Source organism: Corythoichthys intestinalis, chromosome 1 (assembly GCF_030265065.1).
Source record: "Corythoichthys intestinalis isolate RoL2023-P3 chromosome 1, ASM3026506v1, whole genome shotgun sequence".
In the NCBI taxonomy this organism is placed as follows: domain Eukaryota; kingdom Metazoa; phylum Chordata; class Actinopteri; order Syngnathiformes; family Syngnathidae; genus Corythoichthys; species Corythoichthys intestinalis.
The window spans coordinates 23,451,424-23,471,774 of NC_080395.1; the positions used below are offsets into that span (position 1 = coordinate 23,451,424).

The 20,351-nt window shown below is 39.6% G+C and overlaps 2 protein-coding genes across 8 annotated transcripts in view; one reads left to right on the plus strand and one right to left on the minus strand.

Moving 5' to 3' along the window:
• Window positions 1-724: 724 nt before the first annotated feature.
• wdsub1 (WD repeat, sterile alpha motif and U-box domain containing 1) lies at window positions 725-18,889 on the plus strand. 3 transcript variants are annotated; one of them, XM_057830666.1, is made up of 13 exons: window positions 725-775; window positions 2,423-2,834; window positions 2,930-3,117; window positions 3,196-3,282; window positions 3,362-3,455; window positions 3,637-3,670; window positions 4,063-4,103; window positions 4,972-5,078; window positions 5,171-5,188; window positions 5,414-5,440; window positions 9,145-9,324; window positions 14,333-14,467; window positions 14,631-18,888. In XM_057830666.1, exons 2-13 carry the CDS (start codon window positions 2,437-2,439, stop codon window positions 14,780-14,782), a joined length of 1,461 nt encoding a protein of 486 aa, XP_057686649.1. In that variant the 5' UTR covers window positions 725-775; window positions 2,423-2,436; the 3' UTR covers window positions 14,783-18,888. The 3 variants fall into 3 exon arrangements, with proteins under 3 accessions (XP_057686649.1, XP_057686663.1, XP_057686655.1); XM_057830672.1 differs by lacking the exon at window positions 725-775 and adding an exon at window positions 782-896 and having other exon boundaries at window positions 14,631-18,889; XM_057830680.1 differs by lacking the exon at window positions 5,171-5,188 and having other exon boundaries at window positions 14,631-18,889.
• LOC130912493 (protein TANC1-like) overlaps window positions 16,196-20,351 on the minus strand; it is a 79,589-nt gene continuing 75,433 nt past the window's right edge. For 4 of the 5 annotated variants that reach the window (XM_057830622.1, XM_057830638.1, XM_057830655.1 and 1 more), the window contains one exon: window positions 16,197-20,133. In XM_057830622.1, the coding sequence (XP_057686605.1) occupies window positions 18,786-20,133 (1,348 nt within the window). In that variant the 3' untranslated portion in view covers window positions 16,197-18,785. Of the gene's footprint in view, window positions 20,134-20,351 lie in introns of all 5 variants that reach the window. The other variant, XM_057830630.1, reaches the window with a different exon arrangement.

A 20,351-nucleotide genomic window follows, 5' to 3' on the forward strand; every position in this document is an offset into this window, starting at 1 on the left:
TTTGACGGTTTCTCATCTCTAAGATGCTAATTAAGTAACATTGAAACATTTTCAGAATGATAACTAAATTACCAGAACTCATTGGATGCCATTCACAGCGCTATTCTTTTTGACTGGGAGGGGTAAGGGTGGGCCGTATGAAATTTGAAAATAGATTGCATGCCTAAGACCTTCAATGGAACTGAAATATGAGCATTCTCCCGGTTTAAATTGGACGGCTATCGTGAATGGCAGGAAATTTGTTAAATGTTATGAAATTTTTAAAGTGTTTTTCTAACATTATATTACTAGAGCACATACTCTGAATAAGCTGGCAGCGAATGAGTTGAGGGCATGACACATACCCAAATAGACCCTTCTTTGTCACATCACTGTAGACTGAATTCAACTGAAGACTTCAACTAGGCATAACTTGTTATTAAAATATTCATAGCCAATCTTTATGTATTTACTGTCAAACCACATTACAAAATTGATTAAAACTCCTTTGTCGAGAGTTAGGAACTAATAAATGGATCCATTACTACATATTTTCTCTTTCCCCTTTTTGTTATGAAAACATGAGTTTTGTAAAAAGTCACTTTTACTTTAGAAATTTTTACATTTCACAGTGCTTTTCATTTATCAGTACATGTTTTACACTGTTCATTTGCCAGCTTTTAATCCATTAAATATTGAAGTAATCGAACACCTTTAGTGTCGATTTATTATGACGTCACTAAAAACTGTAAACAGGAAGTAAACTGCCTTCACCGAACAGCGCGAAGCAAAAACGGTAAGCCTGTTTCCCCCCCCCATGTTATACCAAACTGGTTCTTTGAACATTTTAATCCTTTTTGATAACCGTCTTGTATCGTCGAAACCTCTTTGAAGTGAATTTTTTGACAGGGATAACGGTACGTTGACATGATTTCCGTGTCCCCTCAGCTTCCGTTATCTTGGCTGTAAGCTATTCAGTATTTTTCTTTTCCTTTTTTATTCTTACCCTTTTGTAAAACATTTGAAATATTGGTAAACGTCCCAGAAATACTTACACGCGGTAAAGTAACACTTTACTTTTCTTGCCTCGTTGAGTCCATGCACTATTCCTAGTTTGTTTTTTCGCCCTCAATAATTACTGTACAACATTCTTGCACAATAGCACTATGTATTTTCCAACTATGTCTTACTAGTCAGGACAAAGCGTGCACTAGTACATCGACCTTAAATACACACACACATTAAAAAAAAAATTTTTTTTTTAAAAACCTGTCCTGTTCAGCTGCTTGGATACAGGAGGATTTTATGTATATTACATTCTTTATATATTTTTTGTGTATACAGTACCCTAGTTAGAAAAGTAAATGCAATATTAATATACAATAACATGCCTAAGATGAATAAATGTACTCACCACACTGATGATCTTGATAAATAAAGAAAAAACTCCGAAACAATGGATATGAAGGTAAAGATGATTTATTGAGAAGCTTGAGTGCCACGCGATCTTTGTGGGCCTTAAAGCCTCGCCTTTTCACTTCTTCCTTGAATAGGAACGTCCTGGATGCCATCCTCTTCCAAAAAAGGCAAGTCTCGTCCATGTTAAACACCTGGTCCAGGAGATAGCCACCCTCTTCAATTAATTTGGGAAATTGGTCCTCAACGTAACGAACGGCTGCGTCATGGTCCGCCGAGGAGGCCTCCCCATGGAACATAACGCTGCAAAGTCCATATCTCTTTTGGAACTTTTCGAACCAGCCCTTGCTGGCAACAAAACCACAATTTTCTTCACTTGAAGCACTGGTACTAGGCTTTGGTTCATCTTCGTCGTAGTCGGCATCACTGCCACCTTCATTCAACTCTCCTTCAGGAATGAGGCTATCATGCAGCGCTTTGGCTTTTCATGTTTGTGTCGAGACTCACCTTCTTTCCCGACAGTCCGATATCCACACTGTTGGTGCATTTTCCATTTTTACAATTGTCTTGTTGCGAGGAGTCACGACTCGCTTATCCCTGGAAAACAACATTGAGGCGGTCTTTCGGATTTTTCGCCTCGTCTTTTTTATGTAACAAACGGTTGATTCGTTTAGTCCGTAATGGCGTGCAACAGACACATAGATGTGGCCAATTTCCAAGCCATTTTCCTTCGATAGCAGCAAGGTTAAACATCTCGGCCAATCAGCTTGCGATATTCCCGAGTGATGCTGGCCAGCGAATCAGAGTGGCGGAATGAGTTGGGCGGGCTCTCCTTGCCTTCTGTTAGGGAACGGGCAGATTTCACAACATATTTTCTCCATTATTGAAATTTTTTATGCATGTATATATATTTTTTTTGACTGAAAAAAAAATCCGCGATAGACTGAAACCGCTAAATTCGAAGCGCAGAGTAGCGAGGGATCACTGTACTTTTCTATTCACATGCTCATTCATTGTTGATTTTTAGAAGCATCTCTCCAAATGGTGTCCCTGATTTGCACTTTACAAGACCACCGAGATGACATCAACTGGTGCGCCTTCTCCGCACAGCTTTTAGCCACATGTTCCGGTGACAAGACCGTGCGAGTTTACAACACTCGGGACTTCTCAGAGCTAGCCTTCTCACCGCTGGAAGGACATGGTTACAGCGCCCACTGCTGCTGCTTCAGCCCCTGTGGACAGTTCCTCGCCTCGTGCTCCACGGACGCCACCACACTGGTGTGGTCCATGACCACCGGAGAGATTGAGGCTGTCCTGGAACATCCTGGACGCAGCCCTGTCAGGATCTGTGTGCTCTCACCAGACTCCACCCATTTGGTCTCGGGTGCGTCGGATGGTTCTTTGGCACTCTGGGATTTTCCGTCAAAGCAGCTCCGCAGGTTTGTTTAATGTATGGGTTTTTCAAATTAGAAGCCCTTGATTTCACAATGTTTTTTCATGGAACTAGGTTTAAAAGTATCTTCTGTTTGTGAAGGACTGGCTGCGTCAGTGACACAACAATGGTTGCATGCTCGTTCAGCCCATGCAGCCAGATGTTTGTCACTGGCTCCACCTACGGAGACCTGCGTGTGTGGGATCTAAACATGACCCAGCTCCATGCGGAGAAGAATGCCCACGACCTCGGGGTCACTTGCTGCACCTTTGCTCCGGATATTCTCAGCGGTCAGAGACAGAAGCAGCCCGAAATCAGCCAAAATGAAGGAATTTACTATTCTAACTTCTTGATAATATTTTTTGTAGACAGTCAAGTTGTGCAGTTCCACTTGGCCTCAAGTGGACAGGACAGTCACGTAAAGATCTGGGCCGTTAACAAGCCAAGTTCTGGAGGTCAATCGCAGCAGCAGAATTCACAACAGAATATCTCATCTGTCTCGCTCGCTAATCGGGACTTTTCTTTTGTTTGTAGTGGTTAAGATGCAACTGCTGCACACATTGACTGGCCAGTCGGCTCCAGTCCTCACATGCGCCTACTCTTCAGATGGACAACTGCTTGTGTCAGGGTAAGAGTGTGGGGGAAATTTTTTGTCAAATTATTTTAACTCGTTATATATACCTGGTGGTTTTAAATTGTCAATAAACCATAGTATCAAGTTATTATTATTAGTATGACCGCTAGAGGGAGACATAGACCGATTCATTTCTGAACTGAAATGACTGAGGCTTTTTTTTTTTTTTTTGCAGCTCCGTGGACAAAACAGTGACAATCTATGACGCAGTAAGTTCCTCCTCTACTGTTGCCCAATTTTTAACTCATTGGCTGCCATTGACGAAACTACACGTCCAGTCCATTTTGACTGTAAGAGGCTCCCTGTGAATGATCCCGATAAAAAAACTCCCAACAAAAATGGATTGGACGTCTACCAACGTCAATGGCACCCGGTGAGATAATAATTAAAAATAAAATGACGTAATCCGGCCTGATTTCTGATCACGTGATTGGATCGGATACATCCCGAGGACAAACTGTTTGGTGTGTGTGTGTGTGTGTGTGTGGGGGGGGGGGGGGGTAAGAAGTAAATGTTTTTTTTTCGCCTATGATGGTGCCTTTCATCACATTTCTTTATCAATGTTTTACTTTTTTTTCGTTGTTTTTTTTTTCCTTTCCAGAAAAATGCAGTTTTGCTTTACACATTGAATCAACATGAGAGGTAGGTCCTTCAAGAAGCAAAGCTTGCTTTCTTAAACAGAGTCAGTTAATATTCTCCTTCCGGTCACATATCAACAGCATCACCAGATCAGCCTATTTCCACCTTCGCAACATTTCTTGTCTCCTCCCTTCTCTCACCCGCCATATTGCTTCCACCCTGGTCTGTAATCTAATAACCTCCCGGCTTGATTATTGCAACTCACTGCTCTTCGGTCTCCCTAACAAGTCCCTCCAGAAACTGCAGCTCCTCCAGAACTCAGCAGCACGCCTCATCGCTCGAACCCCCGCATCACACCACATCACTCCAATCCTCCGTCAACTTCACTGTCTTCCCGTCAAACAAAGAATCAATTACAAGATCCTCATCATCACCTTCAAAACACTCCATGGCCTGGCCCCTCCCTACCTTTGCAATCTACTCCGTTTAAATGATCCAACCCGTCCACTTCGCTCTACCACTGTTCTCCCCCTCTCTGTCCCCCGTGTCCGCCTCTCCACCTTTGGTTCCAGAGCTTTTAGTCAGTGTGCCCCCCAGCTCTGGAACTCCCTACCCCCCGACCTTCGCAGCATATCTACCTATCACTTTTTAAATCCAGACTGAAAACACACCTGTTCACTCTTTCTTACCCACCATAACTCCTAGCTCTGTCATATCTTCTTTTTATTGTGCTTTTAATCTTTAATCCTTTGAATACCTGTTTTATCATACTGTGATTCCATGTCTCTTGTGAAGCGTCTTTGTGTGGTTTGAAAAGCGCTCTAGAAGTAAAATGTTTTATTAATTATTAATATTCAGTCTTAATTCCCTCATTATAATCATGATGATAGGAATATACCTATACACATACCTGTGGAATTCCCTTCCGCAGGTATGTGACTGCGTGTTCCTTCTCTCCAACTTCACCGCTGATTGCCACAGGATCCATGGATAAGACCGTGAACATTTGGAAGGTGGAAGATGGATGCAGTGGCTATGGTTAGACCAACACAAACTCAAAATCATACCCCCCCCCCTTTTTTTTCATTGTGTGTCTTTTCTCCTTTCTTTCCTGCTTTGCGACAACCTAGCTGGGAAGTCATTGCCTGGTATGTATTATAATCTTTTAAAAGCCTTTGCTCCTGGCTTCAACAAATCAAAAAAGCCTAAATCACATTTAGACCCTAGATTCTCATATTTGTTCCATCATTAATGCCTTTATTTATTCCCAACATTCTAGTTTCTTCATATTGTAGCAGTTTGTCGGACACTTTTTGACCCTCAGTACACTTTTATGTACTGTTGGCAGTAATTAGACATGCTCTTTCTTCCAGATGACTCTACTGTGACATCATGTCCAGGTAGGATATAACTTTATCCAACCAATTACAGGCTGTTATCTTAGCACTCTGAGGTCGAAGCTGCAAAATAACAAGAAACTCGGGTACTAAAAGTTCTCTGAGCAATTTCCAAGGCCTAGTTATAGTAGTGATGTTGTATTTTATGTTTCTATGTGTTGCTTGTACATGTTGATTGACGTAGTAGTTTGTTTATAATTTCCGCAACATGTAATTATAATCTCAGTAAGACTAGCTAATGCATATTGTATTATATGTTAGCATTAGCTAACTCCCTAAATATAAATGTTTAGTTTCCCCTTTTTGGTTTGTAGATATACTGTAAATATGCAATCAGGATTCCTGCTTGTTCTTAGTAATTCTTCAATTTACTAATCTTGGGAATGTAACCAGAATTCTGTTTGTTTTAAATTGCTTAAAAATGTCTGTAAGAAACTTGTTGATATTGAAAGGGTTACTGATTAAAAAAAAAAAAAAAAAATTCCAAGGTTTGCCATGAAATTTGCCTCGGATTCGGCAGTTCTGTTTTAAGTAAATTTCACTTGATAAAACCTGTAGGAGCCCTGTAGTGTTTTATTCTCTTTCGGTTCATGTGTTTTATGAGTAATAACAGCTTCAACTATAAAAATTTGTATAAATAGAACTACGACCGCCCGGCTACCTAAATATCTCATCAGTCCAGAGATATAACGAGCACAACCGAAGCGCACACATGCTTTCTGTGGCCTAACTCGAAACCTACAGGCAACAATAAGTTTGCAATTAATTAATCAGCCCTGACGTTAAATAAATAAAATCGGGCTCTGTGGATCAGTGCATTCACATCCCTACAATCTACCTTGCCTGGTTCACCAGACTCACCGCTGTTCCAGCTATTGAGTCTGGCCACCATTCAGCGGATACAATTTCCAGGGCGGAGCAAGCCACAGCAAACAGACAGCGGAGTGGACCAATCAGCGACGGGCAGACGTGATGTTAGTAAAACGACGAGGGCAGGACGAGGGACTTGCGTGCGGAAGTAAACATACAAGGAGAGCGGAGTTTATTCAACATGGCTAGCGCGAGACAGACTGTTGTCAATGACTCGTGTCGATGTGTTTTTGGTAGGGCTGTGAAACGATTAAAATTTTTAATCGAGTTAATTACAGCTTAAAAATTAATTAATCGTAATTAATTGCAATTAAACGCAATTCAAACCATCTATAAAATATGCCATATTTTTCTGTAAATTATATATATATTCTGTAAAATAAATTGTTGGAATGGAAAGATAAGACACAAGATGGATATATACATTCAACATACGGTACATAAGGACTGTAGTGGGCATTTCACTCTACTGTCATTTAAATCTGTCTACGCTGTCCTCACTCCGAAGCGTCTACTTTTTCCAAAGCTAGACAGCTAGTGAACGACGCCTTAATAATTAGACTTCTTCCTTTTTCATCTGATTTATTAATAAAATGGCCTCAAACCATTGTCCTCTTTAGACCGTCGTAAAACTACAAAATAAAAGTACACAAGCATTGCATTAGCAACAATGTTAGCTTAGCACGCTATACAGGTTCACTAAACATAAACAAAAAGCGTCTCATACAAAAAAATATAACATTTCGCTTACTAACATAATATGTACATTCTTAACAACAACCATACTTACGGACAAATCTTGTCCAAGGATCATATAAGCACAACATTATCAGCCCGAGACGTCGTGCAGCCATAATGAACTGGCAAGAAAACAATAAACCATGTCGCAAACTGACCACAAGAGTTCGCTGTTGGACAGCACAAAAAGCCTTGCTGTAAAACTTACCAAAAGGCAGAATACTTTCTGAGCGGGACATGTGCGTTAATTGCGTCAAATATTTTAACGTGATTAATTTAAAAAATTAATTACCGCGCGTTAACGCGATAATTTTGACAGCCCTAGTTTTTGGTCATTTAAAACTGATTTTACCGTGGATTGGAACATATTCTCGGCTCTCCTGTTCACCATCTGTGTTGTTGTGGAGACGACTTCCGACGCGTAAGAGTGACGTTGCTCGTTAAGAACACGTCACGCAAATAAACGAATCTGATTTGTCGATTGATTTTGTACCTGCTCGAGAGGCCGTTAATGGGCTGGTTCCCAGACTTTTCTCTCAGTGTTTGAAAAATACAGGGAGAACAGTCTGGCTGTGCCAGGCAACAATATACCTATCTATAGTGATCTGTCCGCAAATAACTGAGGATTAGCTATTTCAGGTGGCGTTCTCACTAGAGGTGTGCAAAATTTCCGATTCTTAGATTATTCGCGATTCGGCCGTGGAAGATTCGAGAACGATTCACAAACATCCAAATTCCGATTATTGAAATATGCCAAGTAAAGCGGAAGTACAACACACTCAGCGCGCCGCGCGGTCAATGAGCAACGGAGCGAGAATAGCTAAACATCATGCTTCTCATTACCCGGCCCCTCGGGTAATGCCAATGCTCAACTCACGGCTCTAGCTCAACTCATGCCACGAGATAAAAAAACACAACAACATACCTGAAGCTGCTACAAAAGTACGTCATCCACATAATGTTACGGTAGATATCATTTATATAAGACTAGATGCACTACGGTAGCGATAGCGTTTGTAGCACATCTACAAAAAGCTAGATCATACGTAGTAAACGGCCGCCATCTTAAAGCAGTACACTTCTCTGCGAGGCTGTTGTAGCGAACCTTCCAAGCAAACCTAATTAACTTTTTATCTAAAATACTCCTAAATCGGTAAAATATTGACTTAAATCTATCTTTAAAATAGTTTTAAAACTTTCACATGTCGAAAGTTGACAAAAGGGAAATTATGGATTAACGGGAGCAATTTTAACAACTTTAACGGTTGATTCACAACATTAAATTAATTGAATTTAAATGAATTGAGTTTAAAGCTGCTGATACAGAATGGGGACTGGAGTTTTTTATTTACTGTTATTTTTGTATATTTGTTTACTGCTATATGTTAACTTGATACTGAAATAGTAGTTTGGTTTAGCCTAAGAGTATTTTTGAACAATTTTTGAACTAATGTACAAAACATTTAAAAAAAATTTTTTAAAAATTAAAAAAAGGGGGGGGGTGGTGCATCAATAATCGTTTTAGAATCGAATCGGACCATCTGAATCGTAATCGTAATCGAATCGTTAGGTGCCCAAAGATTCCCAGCTCTAGTTCTCACAAAGAACAACAACAGTACAAGCGAGATCTGGAGTCCTCCCTCCGGGCCATCTAAAAATGTATGTTCTCGATTTCATGGATTTTCACTTATTGCGAGAGAGTTCGGAACGTCTCCCCAGGGATAAACAGCAATACAATAATAAAAAAAACCAAAAACATTTTGGTAAGGCATTATCTGTTTCCCCCTATACACATAGCAAGGTCCATAAGGCACCTGCACTTGCCTTCGCCCCGCTGCTTTTGTGTGTAGTCCATAAGTTAGTGCATGTCCACTTTTGATTTGTCCTCAAATGAGCACTCTTCACCTTTATACGTTGGTTCTTTGTCGATGTGAATGTCAATGAAAGCTCTCAGGGTGAATCCATAAATTGTCCCTGCTACTTAAGCTGCACCTCTTGAAATCAATAGTCGGCAGGACTCCAAGATAACGTTTGGCCTTTTTAAATAAAGGGGATCGAACAAAAAAATCTCAACTGTCACTCTGCTTTGTCCTCCAAAGCGTCGACGTCTGCTAGCCGGTCCAAGCTGCTGGTCAGCGATTGGTCAGAGGAGGACGTGTCTGTATGGCTTTTAGAGGAAGGACTAGATGGATTGGTGGACACTTTCAAGACCAACAACATTGACGGGACTGAGCTGCTTGCGCTTACCAAGGAGACGCTGCTGTCAGAACTGCACATAGGTGGGGAAGTAAACAGAATTCACAAAAAGTACATTGTTTGAAATTTCGGACCAAATTTAAGACACCGTGTTGCATGCGAGCAAATAAAGTGCAAAGTGATGAAAACATGACCTCCCTAGTGGAAGTTCAAAAAGGAGGATTACACTGTTGACTGCGTCCGGGTGAGGATGTGTCCAGCTAATTACACAGCAAGTTGAACAGAAGGTAAACGGAAGGTCAATGTGGGCTTTACTCAGTGACATGACGTGTCTGCGCTGAAAAAGCATTAAAGCTTGTGTGACTTCAGCACTTCTGACTAATCTCAAGCACTTTGCCTCAATATAGAACCTAATTCCAAAAACTGCTGTTCCTCAGGAAATTGTCATCATTGGTCCGTCTCGGTCTAAAGACTTCTTTTTTAGAAATGATGGTTTATCAGATTTTTCACTTCATTGACAACAATTGTTTGTTGTCCTCCCGGGTTGCCACGATTGTTTGACTTATTGACCTACTTTAATAGCTGTTAAGTTTTTTAAAGACAATGTTGACCGAAGAACTGTCTAAATTCCAATTTTTTAATCGATTATGTCCTTAATGTCGGAATTAACATTTGATAAATATAAAATATATAAAGCATGGGAAGAATACACTAGTACATAAAATAGTATTGACTCATTCACTGCCATTGATAGTGATAAACATTAAATCCATTTCAACTGGGATTCCTGGTATTGAGTGATCATGTTTTACTGCCATTAATGGCAATATACGTCCAATCCAATTGGACTGAGGTCCAATTTGACCCTCCCAGTCAAATTGGAGTGGATGTCTATCGCCTTCAATGGCAGTCAATGAGAAGAAGAAGAAAAAACAACAACAAAAAACTAATTAGAGAAAATGAAATGGAAAAATACAGCTACAGTATAATTGGAAAAATCTTTTTAAAAAATCGTATTAAAATTTTTTTTTTTTTAAAGAGTAAATATATTTAATTATTTAGAAATAAATAAAATCACTTGAACTTTTTTGAATTTCAAAAATGAATAAAAAGCAAGCATTTAATATTATATTTCTCCTATTTTATTTTTTCCCAGAAATTATGTTCTTTGTTTATTTGTATGTTTTTATTTGTGATCTTCTATACTGTGTTTGCTGTTGTTGTTGTTTTGTTTTCTTAGGACTTTACAATTTTTAATTGTATTTTTCAATGGCGTATGTCAATTGTTGCTAAGTGGGTCAAGCTTGCGTTTGTCCTTCATCTGAATCTGAATGCTAAATACATGTAAATAGTGTACGAACTAAATGTTTACTGAGCTAAACCAACCAATTCTGTCCGAAAATGATGACCCTGGTGCCAAATTCACTGGTAAAGATGTAGAAGAATATACAAATGTTCAGTTAAAGAGATGGCTTGAGTGTCGAGGGCTGAAAAAGACGGGAAAAAGCGCCGACCTGAACCAGAGGTAGCTTTTTTATCGACACTTTTTTCTTGTGTGCATTGCCTATCGCCACTGACAATGACATTCTTCTGTTTCAACAATCTATCCTTTACCACCATATGCCCTGTCTTTCTTATATACAGGTCCTTCTAAAAAATTTAGCATATTGTGATAAAGTTAATTATTTCCTGTAATGTACTGATAAACATTAGACTTTCATATATTTTACATTCATTACACACAACTGAACTAGTTCAAGCCTTTTATTGTTTTAATATTGATGATTTTGGCAGAAAAGTCAAGCGGGAAAAAATCCCTATCTAAAAAAAATTGCATATTTCATCCGACCAATACAAAAAAAGTGTTTTTTAATACAAAAAAAATTTTCAACCTTTAATTAATTATATCAGCTATGCACTCAATACTTGGTCGGGAATCCTTTTGCAGAAATGACTGCTTCAGTGCGGTGTGGCATGGTGGTAATCAGCCTGTGGCACTGTTGAGGTGTTATGGAGGCCCAGAATGCTTCGATAGCAGCCTTAAGCTAATCCACAGTGTTGGGTCTGGTGCCTCTCAACTTCCCCTTCCCAATATCTTACAGATTCTCTATGGGGTTCAGGTCAGGAGAGTTGGCAGGCCAATTGAGCACAGTAATGCCATGGTCAGTAAACCATTTACCAGTGGTTTTGGCACTATCAGCAGGTGCCAGGTCGTGCTGAAAAATGAAATCTTCATCTCCGTAAAGCTTTTCAGCTGATGGAAGTACGAAGTGCTCCAAAATCTCCCGATAGCTACCTGCATTGACCCTACCCTTGATAAAACACAGTAGACCAACACCAGCAGCTGACATGGCACCCCAGACCATCACTGACTGTGGGTACTTGACACTAGGCATTTTGGCATTTCCTTCTCCCCAGTCTTCCTCCAAACTCTGGGACTTTGATTTCCGAATGACATGGAAAATTTGCTTTCATCTAAAAAAAAGTACTTTGGACCAATGAGCAACAGTCAAGTGCTGCTTCTCTGTAGCCCAGGTCAGGCACTTCTGCCGCGGTTTCAGGTTCAAAAGGTTTCAGGTTCAAAAGTGTCTTGACCTGTGCACGGTGGCTCTGGACGTTTCTACTCCAGACTCAGTCCATTGTTTCTGCAGGTCCCCCAAGGTCTGGAATTGGCCCTTCTCCACAATCTTTCTCAGGGTGCGGTCACCTCTTCTGGTTGTGCAGCGTTTCCTGTCACGGTTTTTCCTTCCCACTGAGGTGCCTTGATACAGCATTCTGGGAACAGCTGATTCGCTCAGAAATTTCTGTGTCTTAGCCTCTTGCATGAGGGTGTCAATGATATCCTTCTGGGCAGCAGTCAGGTCGGCAGTCTTGCCCATGATTGCGGTTTTGAGTAATGAACCAGGCTGGGAGTTTTTAAAAGCCTCAGGAATCTTTCGCAGGGGTTTTGAGTTAATTCGTTGATTCAGATGATTAGGTTAGTAGCTTCTTTAAGAGTACCTTTTTATGATATGCTAATTTTTTTAGATAGGGATTTTTGGTTTAACTTGATTTTTTTACCAAAATTATCAATATTAAAACAACAAAAGGCTTGAACTACTTCAGTTGTGTGTAATGAGTCTAAAATATATGAAAGTCTAATGTTATCAGTACATTACAGAAAATAATGAACTTTATCACAAGATGATAATTTTTTGAGAAGGACCTGTATTTTATCCTCTGGTTGTCTTATGTCTTTGACCGTTCTTACGGGTAATTTACATTCTTTCTTATATATTTCATCCTTTGGTTGTCTTATGTCTCTGACCGTTCTTGGGGGTAATTTACATTGCTATTTTTATGTAGCGATCGCAAATGCTTTTCAGTGACAGCCAACGAACACTTAATTTTTTCATTAATAACAAATCTTAATTCTATAATTTATTTACACTTCCTCCTTACTAAAGTTTTTTTTTTTTTTTTTACAACAAACGGTCACAAGTTTTTTTTATTTTATTATTATTATTTTTAATAACAACAGAAAACGTAACAACAGTGGCAGTCGGATACTATTTTAATTTTTTTCAGGTCATTCATTGTCTGACAGGAGCAGCACGGCAAAACACCATTCTAACGAATAAGTAAAAATATCAAAATGGCTTACCTCTTCGTCTTCTGTAGCACCATAGCCCCCAACAAAATGTTTATTGCATATGAAGGTGAATTGCTTCACCTTGCTGGAGGTAAACTGGTCTTTTGGATGTCCCACAAGTTGATCCATTGTTCACATTTTTTCCTCTCTTTTTGGCTTCGGGAAACGTATGAAGAAAACATCCTTTATATGTTGTAATGTCTAAAGTCGTTTCTACAAGTTCCATAGCAGCAGTGTTTACTCGGCATTTTCTTTTTTGAAAGATTATCGGCAGAAAACAAGCAGTAAAAACATGGTTTGTAAGCGAGGGCGTGTCTATGTTGACCCATTTCCGGGTTACGATGTTGACGTCACGGTCTAAATATAGCATTCGTGCAATACGTTATTTAATTATCTAAAGGGAGTATATATTTTTAACTATTACTATATTCGTGTACTTATGAATTCCCCTATTGCTTTTTATGTATATTTGTAAAAGTGAAATCAAGGGGTTGATAGTGAATATTCTATTTAGTTTTTTAATTTGCTATATCTTAAAATCAAAAGAATAAAAACATCTTTTTTTTATCTAAAAGTTATTTATTTTGAATGTACGTTCTGTATATTGCGAATAAAATCTTACTTTTAACAATGGAAAAGACTTTTTTTTTTTTACTGAAAATGGGGGCGGGGGGGTAAATGTATCTATTTTCTTATTTATGTGGTCCTTGATAAAAGCAGATGACTGTCATTGATCAATGATCAATATGATACATTTAACCCTTTTACTCGCATTGGGACAATGCGTCCCACAGCTTATCAAAAAATTTGAGTGGTTATAGGAATCGAAGCAATTTGATTTTATTTATACTATTATTTTTTTTTTTATCATTTATTTAAAAAAACAAAACAAAACAAAAAATCTGTAGTAAAAAGGCTAAAAACGTAGTTGCAAATGCTGATTTCCAGCTAAAAATGTTAAATCTCGTATGGTATACATATAATATATATAGACTTACAGTCCGGGAAAATACGGTTTATGACCCCATTAGTCATGTAATCGCAATCAGTGATTAATAGACTATTAATATCAATTTTTGTGGCAGCCCTATTGTACTGCCACACCTTTTTTGTCATTCCATAGCCCCTGGCAGGAACTCTTCATCATTGAGGATGTGTAAAAAAAAAAAAATCTTCTAGGAAGACAAGAAAATTTAATTGATAATTTTAGGCACACTTGTAAAAGATGCCACTTGGTATTTAACTGTGATTTTGTCTGACAGTCATCAGTCGTGCTGCCTTCCATGTTGACACTCACCCACGCATTTGTTGGCCACACACAACGTACAAATGCGCAGGGAACAAATGTTCCAAATCTTGATTCTGCAATCAATGTTCATGTATGCTGTCACTCCACGTTGTTCCACTTCACGATCCCACTTAATGAGAGAGCGTAATGATTTGCGTGCCTTTGTGCGCAGAGTCAGTGGGCCAACGCAGCAAGGTCCTGAGGAAGGTGGAGGAGCTGAAGAATGCGTCAGTGTGTTCAGGCGTTCCTGATGAGTTCCTGTGTCCGATCACCAGGGAGCTGATGAGAGAACCTGTCCTCGCTGCTGGTGGGTCCAAAACGATACAAAATATAAACAGGGTTGCAAAGGAGTGTGAAATTTCCAGTAAATTTCTGCAAGGTTTAGATAAATTTCCATGGCAATTGAAGATGGGGTGTTTTGGAACAACAGCGGTTCCTTAAAATATGGGTTCATTTTGTTTCCTAAATAGATGGTTACTCTTATGAAAGAGAGGCCATCACGATGTGGATCAACACCAAGAACCGCTCCAGTCCCATGACAAATCTGCCGCTACTGACAACTCTGCTCACTCCGAATCACACGCTGAAGATGGCCATTGCTCGCTGGAGGACAAGCCAATAAGCAGCTGCCGCCAACATCATTTCAGGTACATGAGTGGAAGTACACAGGATGTTTCACAGCCATCAAAATTTCAGTCTTAAGTTGTGTGGGCAGATTTAAATACGCGTGTTATTGTTCAGCTGACATACATAACATCAACAGTTCAATAGAAGAGGACGTTTTACGCTCATGATTATCACATCTTATTATATAAACTTGTATAGCTTTCATAATACATGCTGGTGGGTCTTAACTACATGTGTGTGATGTTGCCAAAATTTGACTTATGAGTTAAGTTTACTTTGAGTAAGACTCGAATAAAAGTAATAAGTAGTCCTCTTCAGGGAAAAAAATACTCAAGTAATGAATAACTGTTAAGTACCTTGCATGCTTCAATAAATACACAATGAAATCCCGCTTTGGAGAAAAAAACTAACTTTACCTTTTAAATCAGTTATAAGTTTACTTTAACCCTTTCATTCACGAATTGGGTTTTTTTTCTGAATGTTTTTATTACATTTATATAGGACATGGGTCTCAAACGGCCCACGGGCCAGTTGCAGCCCACGGGATAATACAGGGTGATTCAAAAAGAATGTGCCAAAATCATCACGCATTTATTCATTTTAAAATCATTGAAATAGACTGAATTATTAATGATTTTAATTAATTAAATAAAATTGATCAATTATTTTAATTTGATAAGAATTTAAATAAGAATTTAAAGTCTTTTTAACAAGAACGGTAAGTAATTTTAACAAATTACCGGTAAAAGTCATACCGGCTTGATGTTGTCCGTGCCGCTGGTGGTGGTCACATTGAGCACTTGTAAAGCATGAAATAAAAGCTTAAGTTATATACAATACTTGTGTCCAGCAAGTTATGAATTAAATAATTAATTTTTTCAAATATACCGCAATGGTTATGGTACATTCTGTTTGAATCACCCTATATTTTGCGGCACCCTACTTAACATCCAATTAGTGATGCCAGCATGTATTTTGCGATGGGCAATGAAAAAAAAAAAAAGTATATGTACATATATTTAAACTGAACTAATTAATTAATTGAAGGATCCATTTGGGGAAAACGATTAACTATGAAATAGTGATAAATAACAATAATTTAAAGAAACACTGCAAATTTAAAAAGCCATGTGTAATAGAAATGTACAAATAATTCTAAAATATATATTATAATTTACAAAAATGAATACAACTTCAAAAAATAAATTTAAAAAAATTGTATTTTGCTCTATGAATTTTTTTTCTGGCGGGGGGGGGGGGGTGGTGGTGGTTGTAACCCCACTTAACTATTTGGCTGCCATTGATGGCAATAGACAACCAATCCATTTTAACTGGGAGGGACTTGGAGCGATTTAATGATCACTTCGAGCCCCTCCCAGTTGGAATAACTATGTGGCCTGAGCTGGCGGTGAATGAGTTAGGCTAATAATAACTGTTGAATAGATGTCCACTGTCCCTGAAAGGGTTACTTGGCAACATGAGAAGTGATTTTTTAAATTTATTTATTTGCAATATGTTTGTCATGTGCATCTATGTCACTGAAAATTAAAACCACGCTAACAGATATCTTGTTCAACATGTTTTATACTTTAATAAATGTAACTATTACTTGTTCTCCTCGAATAATGCGTCCGAATAATTTATTGTCCCAGCATTTACAATGTGGATGGATCTATGCCTGTTGGATTATTTTTGTACATTGTACAAAACTTGTGCTTTCATGGCAATTATCTTTGATGTCCATATAGTTGAATGTTTATTGTCCCTACTTATAGACCCTACTCACGTGACGTCACAGCCACGCCCCCGCGCCATGTTGTCCGTATACTCGTCATGTTAATGCATTAGCGCTTCGTAAATTCCTCCTATTATGGCGTGTTTTTCTGCTTGTTAACATTAATAATCAAAATGGTGAAGTCGTGTGTGGCGGTCGGTTGCAAAAACAGAGAAGATAGACGGAGAAACTTGAAGTTTTACCGTATTCCGAGAGACCCAGAGAGGAGACCGAGATTGACTGCTGCAATTCGACGAGAAAACTGGGCTCCAAACGACTACCACAGATTATGTAGTAGTCATTTTATATCTGGTAAGATGCATTTAATATATATTTACAGGGTTTTGGGCTGACAACCACAATTAAGATCATTGCTAGGCTAATTGCCGACAACATACACTCAGACGTTGTGAATGAACTACCTGAAAATATATAATTATAAGGGGATAATCAGACAGTTGTCATACAATTAATTTACAGCTTCACTATTGAGGTCAAAAGCCAAAAAATAAATTCAACTAGGGACAATCTGGAGTAGTGCTATCGCACTTCATATTTATTACATATTATATATGTATGTAGTGAGAGTGCTATCGCTAAACCATATAAACATCAAAAGCCCTAGCTCCATTGACAAATGACATGAAATACATTAGACTTGACAGTGGATGTTAGCAAGAACAAAAGATTTTGAATTGAAAATTTCGTAACTCACCCTCCCGAGCACACGATAGATTCCTGCCGAATTTTCGTGGACAAGGACCTGTTTCACCCAACCAGCAACGAAGTATTTATAAGCCTCCAAGCTCTTAAAATTTTTCAAACTTTCGTGAGAATAGGCTGATTTTGTGTGGACAAGATAGTTGTAAATATCAGGGTAGCTAGCAGATGTCAGGCAAAGACGGCGAAGACAGCGGGTCGAAAAACATCGATTTAGGCATCAAATATGGATCTGGCGAATGGATAAACTGAAGCTTTTCCACATAACGCCTTTTATGCAACGCATCCAATGAGTTCACAGCGTCAGATAACACCGGGGCTTCCATGAATTGCTCTATAACTTGCACGACTAATTGAAAACAATGAGAAAAGTCTAAAAAATACGGACAATATGGCGGCCGGATACAGCGACACGTCATTTTGTGACGTAGGTGAGTAGGGTCTATACCCAGCAAACGTACTGGACTGTGAAAGAAGCATAAATAATGAAATATAGTCATTATTTTTCTTTTTATTTTACCACATTATTTGTGGCAACATTCTGTAATTCATAGCATGAAAAGCATATATGACAACTATAGACATAACTGTAATAAGTACATGATGTATTTTAGTCCTTGACTGCTTGTGTTCAATAAAACCAATAAACACTTCATAAGTCATCTGCTATGCAAAAATAAATGCCATATATATAGATTGTAAATATTGAAGCAACCTACATTGACAAGAAGGTTCTAACACTATCGTCTTACCTGTATTGAAATAAAAATCAGGTGTACTGCAAGTATTTTACAAGGCTGAATAGTCACAGAGAACCACTCACAAGGAAATCTATCATTTGCAAATATAGTGTTTATCATACAAATATAAATGTTTTTCCAAAGACACTTGACAATCAAAATGGTCTTATCCTGCAACTAGTGTGAGGTTTATTATTGTTATGATGTGCACAAAGCTTATACTTAATTAAAGACATCGCACAGTCTTACATGTGGCAGCAAAACGTTTTCAAATGCGAATAAACAAACGTTGATTCGCTGCAACCCTCCCTGTTCAGATGGATTGGACGTCTACTAGTGACAGTGATTTAATTTGAAAGCAAAGGATATAATGGACGCCTATCAATGTGAGTGGAACTGAAGCAGTTAAAAGTGGACAACTCATGAGTTACGATTCAAATTTGGGGGGAAATAAATGATTATAAATGAATTTCTAAATTTTAATAAATGAACTACATTTTTGTGCATGATGTTCTGCTTCCCAGAATTTTTTTTGTGCTGATTGTTTACAAATATTCTGAATTGAATATAATATACTAGTTATTTGAAAAGCCGACTCAAAGTATGTGTGGTTTTCTTTAATACGCTAGTACTGTAAAGAAGGCAAGCATAAGCAGACCATTAGTTGGTTCTGGATTGCTAATGCAACGCTGCAGCAGAAGTCGACACACAGGCTCTCTCCGTAACTACCTTGTGTAGGACTGTTTTGTGCTTTGACGAATTATTCAGACATTGGACTCGATAAAAGACCGTTTGGGCTTGATGGGTGCCATATGCAGTGTTGGGTTGTCTCTGGTCAGACTCGCCTGTCTGTGCCTCCCATCAGGAAAATGTAAATGGGATGAAACAGTTGCTCTTGCCTCTCGCTGGTGCAACCTCTCTCCAAAGTCCCGACCCTGTTGGCTGCTGGCACAACTTCCAGAGAGCGGCTCCTGGAAGGAAGAGCGTTTATACTCATTGTTCAAGCCCTGGAACTCCATGAGTGACATGTTGAAACTTTCCACACCGCCTCCTCCTTGTCCCTGTCGCCCAAAACCAGAGGTCTGCTGGTTCTGCACTCGAACCGCTTTGTCCATGACCCCCATGAAAGGCCGCGGCTTTATCTCGCCTTTGGACTTGAAGCTTCCGCTGCTTCTGAGAGGGCACGGGGGCTCTATCACCTGCTGCTTGCCGCTGTCTGACTGGTTACCACTTGAGGCCTGACTGGAGCTAGAACCTCTCGAGCTTGCCGTCCCTGCTCCGCCAGTCTCCCTCCTGACTTCCACGACTGAACCCAGAGCAAGCGCCAGACCATCTATAGCCAGAGAGTGGGTCGAGAGTCTGTCAGAACCTCTGGAGAAGCTAGACGAACGGGGGTGGTACATTTGGATAGGACCCGGTGGGGAGGAGCTGTTTGGGGACATGGGATGGTAGTGTTCTGTAGGACTGAGCCTGGAATGTTCCGTGTCGAGGGCCAGCACAGGTGTCGGCCTCAGGGAGCTGGAAATGTGTCTCCCTAGCAGAGGACTGGAGGGTCCGCAGAGAGATAGAGGCCTGCCACCCACTCTAGTGCCTGACTGCAGGGAGTGACACTGATGATGAGTCTTGCCACTCTGGTTTTGACTTTGCTTGTGGACTGCAAGAAGCGGCTCAGGCAGGTCCATAAAATGTGGGTTGTGAACATAATCCTCTTGAGGAAAACACGCCGTCTGATCTACTAACCCGTAGGCTGAACCTCCAGGGAGAGTCCTGTTTGGACCGTACGGATTCAGAGGCCAAAACTGTGAGCCCTTTTCACATTGAAGGCTCAGTTCATCTTCTTCCTCTTCATCTTCGTGCTGTAGATCTGACTGTTCCTCTGGGATCGGTCTCTCTAGACTTCCCTGTGAACATACGTCAGCCTCATCCTCGGCTGCGTGATAGTGGTGACTGTGGGGGTCCCTGTTGAAACTCTGCGATGCATTGCTGCTGCTGGATATCCTCTGATGATGTGTGCACTCCTCCTCCACTCGTACCAGCAGGCGACGGATCTCCCGGTTGGATGGGCAGAGTCGTGCTGCTTCATGGAGATCTGCCAGCGCCTCAGCAAATTGCCTGGGGAGGACATTTGAATATACATTGAAACCCCACGATACCACAGTGTATCCTCCATGCTCACGCAATAACACTGATTTTTAAGTGGGGTTATATTTTCACAGGCCGGTACATTTAGAATTGTGCAGCAACAAGCGCAGTGCTGCTATCTACTTGTAGAGAAGCAGCGGAATTACAGCAAGAAGTTGTAGAGCAGGCCTTCAATGATATTGTTGTCC

Bases quoted from the DNA above. Each gene is read 5' to 3' on its own strand.
- wdsub1 (XM_057830666.1), top strand. From the start codon at position 2,437: ATGGTGTCCCTGATTTGCACTTTACAAGACCACCGAGATGACATCAAC. The intron at 5,441-9,144 runs GTAGGATATAAC...TGTCCTCCAAAG, and splicing joins TACTGTGACATCATGTCCAG to CGTCGACGTCTGCTAGCCGG. The intron at 9,325-14,332 runs GTGGGGAAGTAA...CTTTGTGCGCAG, and splicing joins GCTGTCAGAACTGCACATAG to AGTCAGTGGGCCAACGCAGC.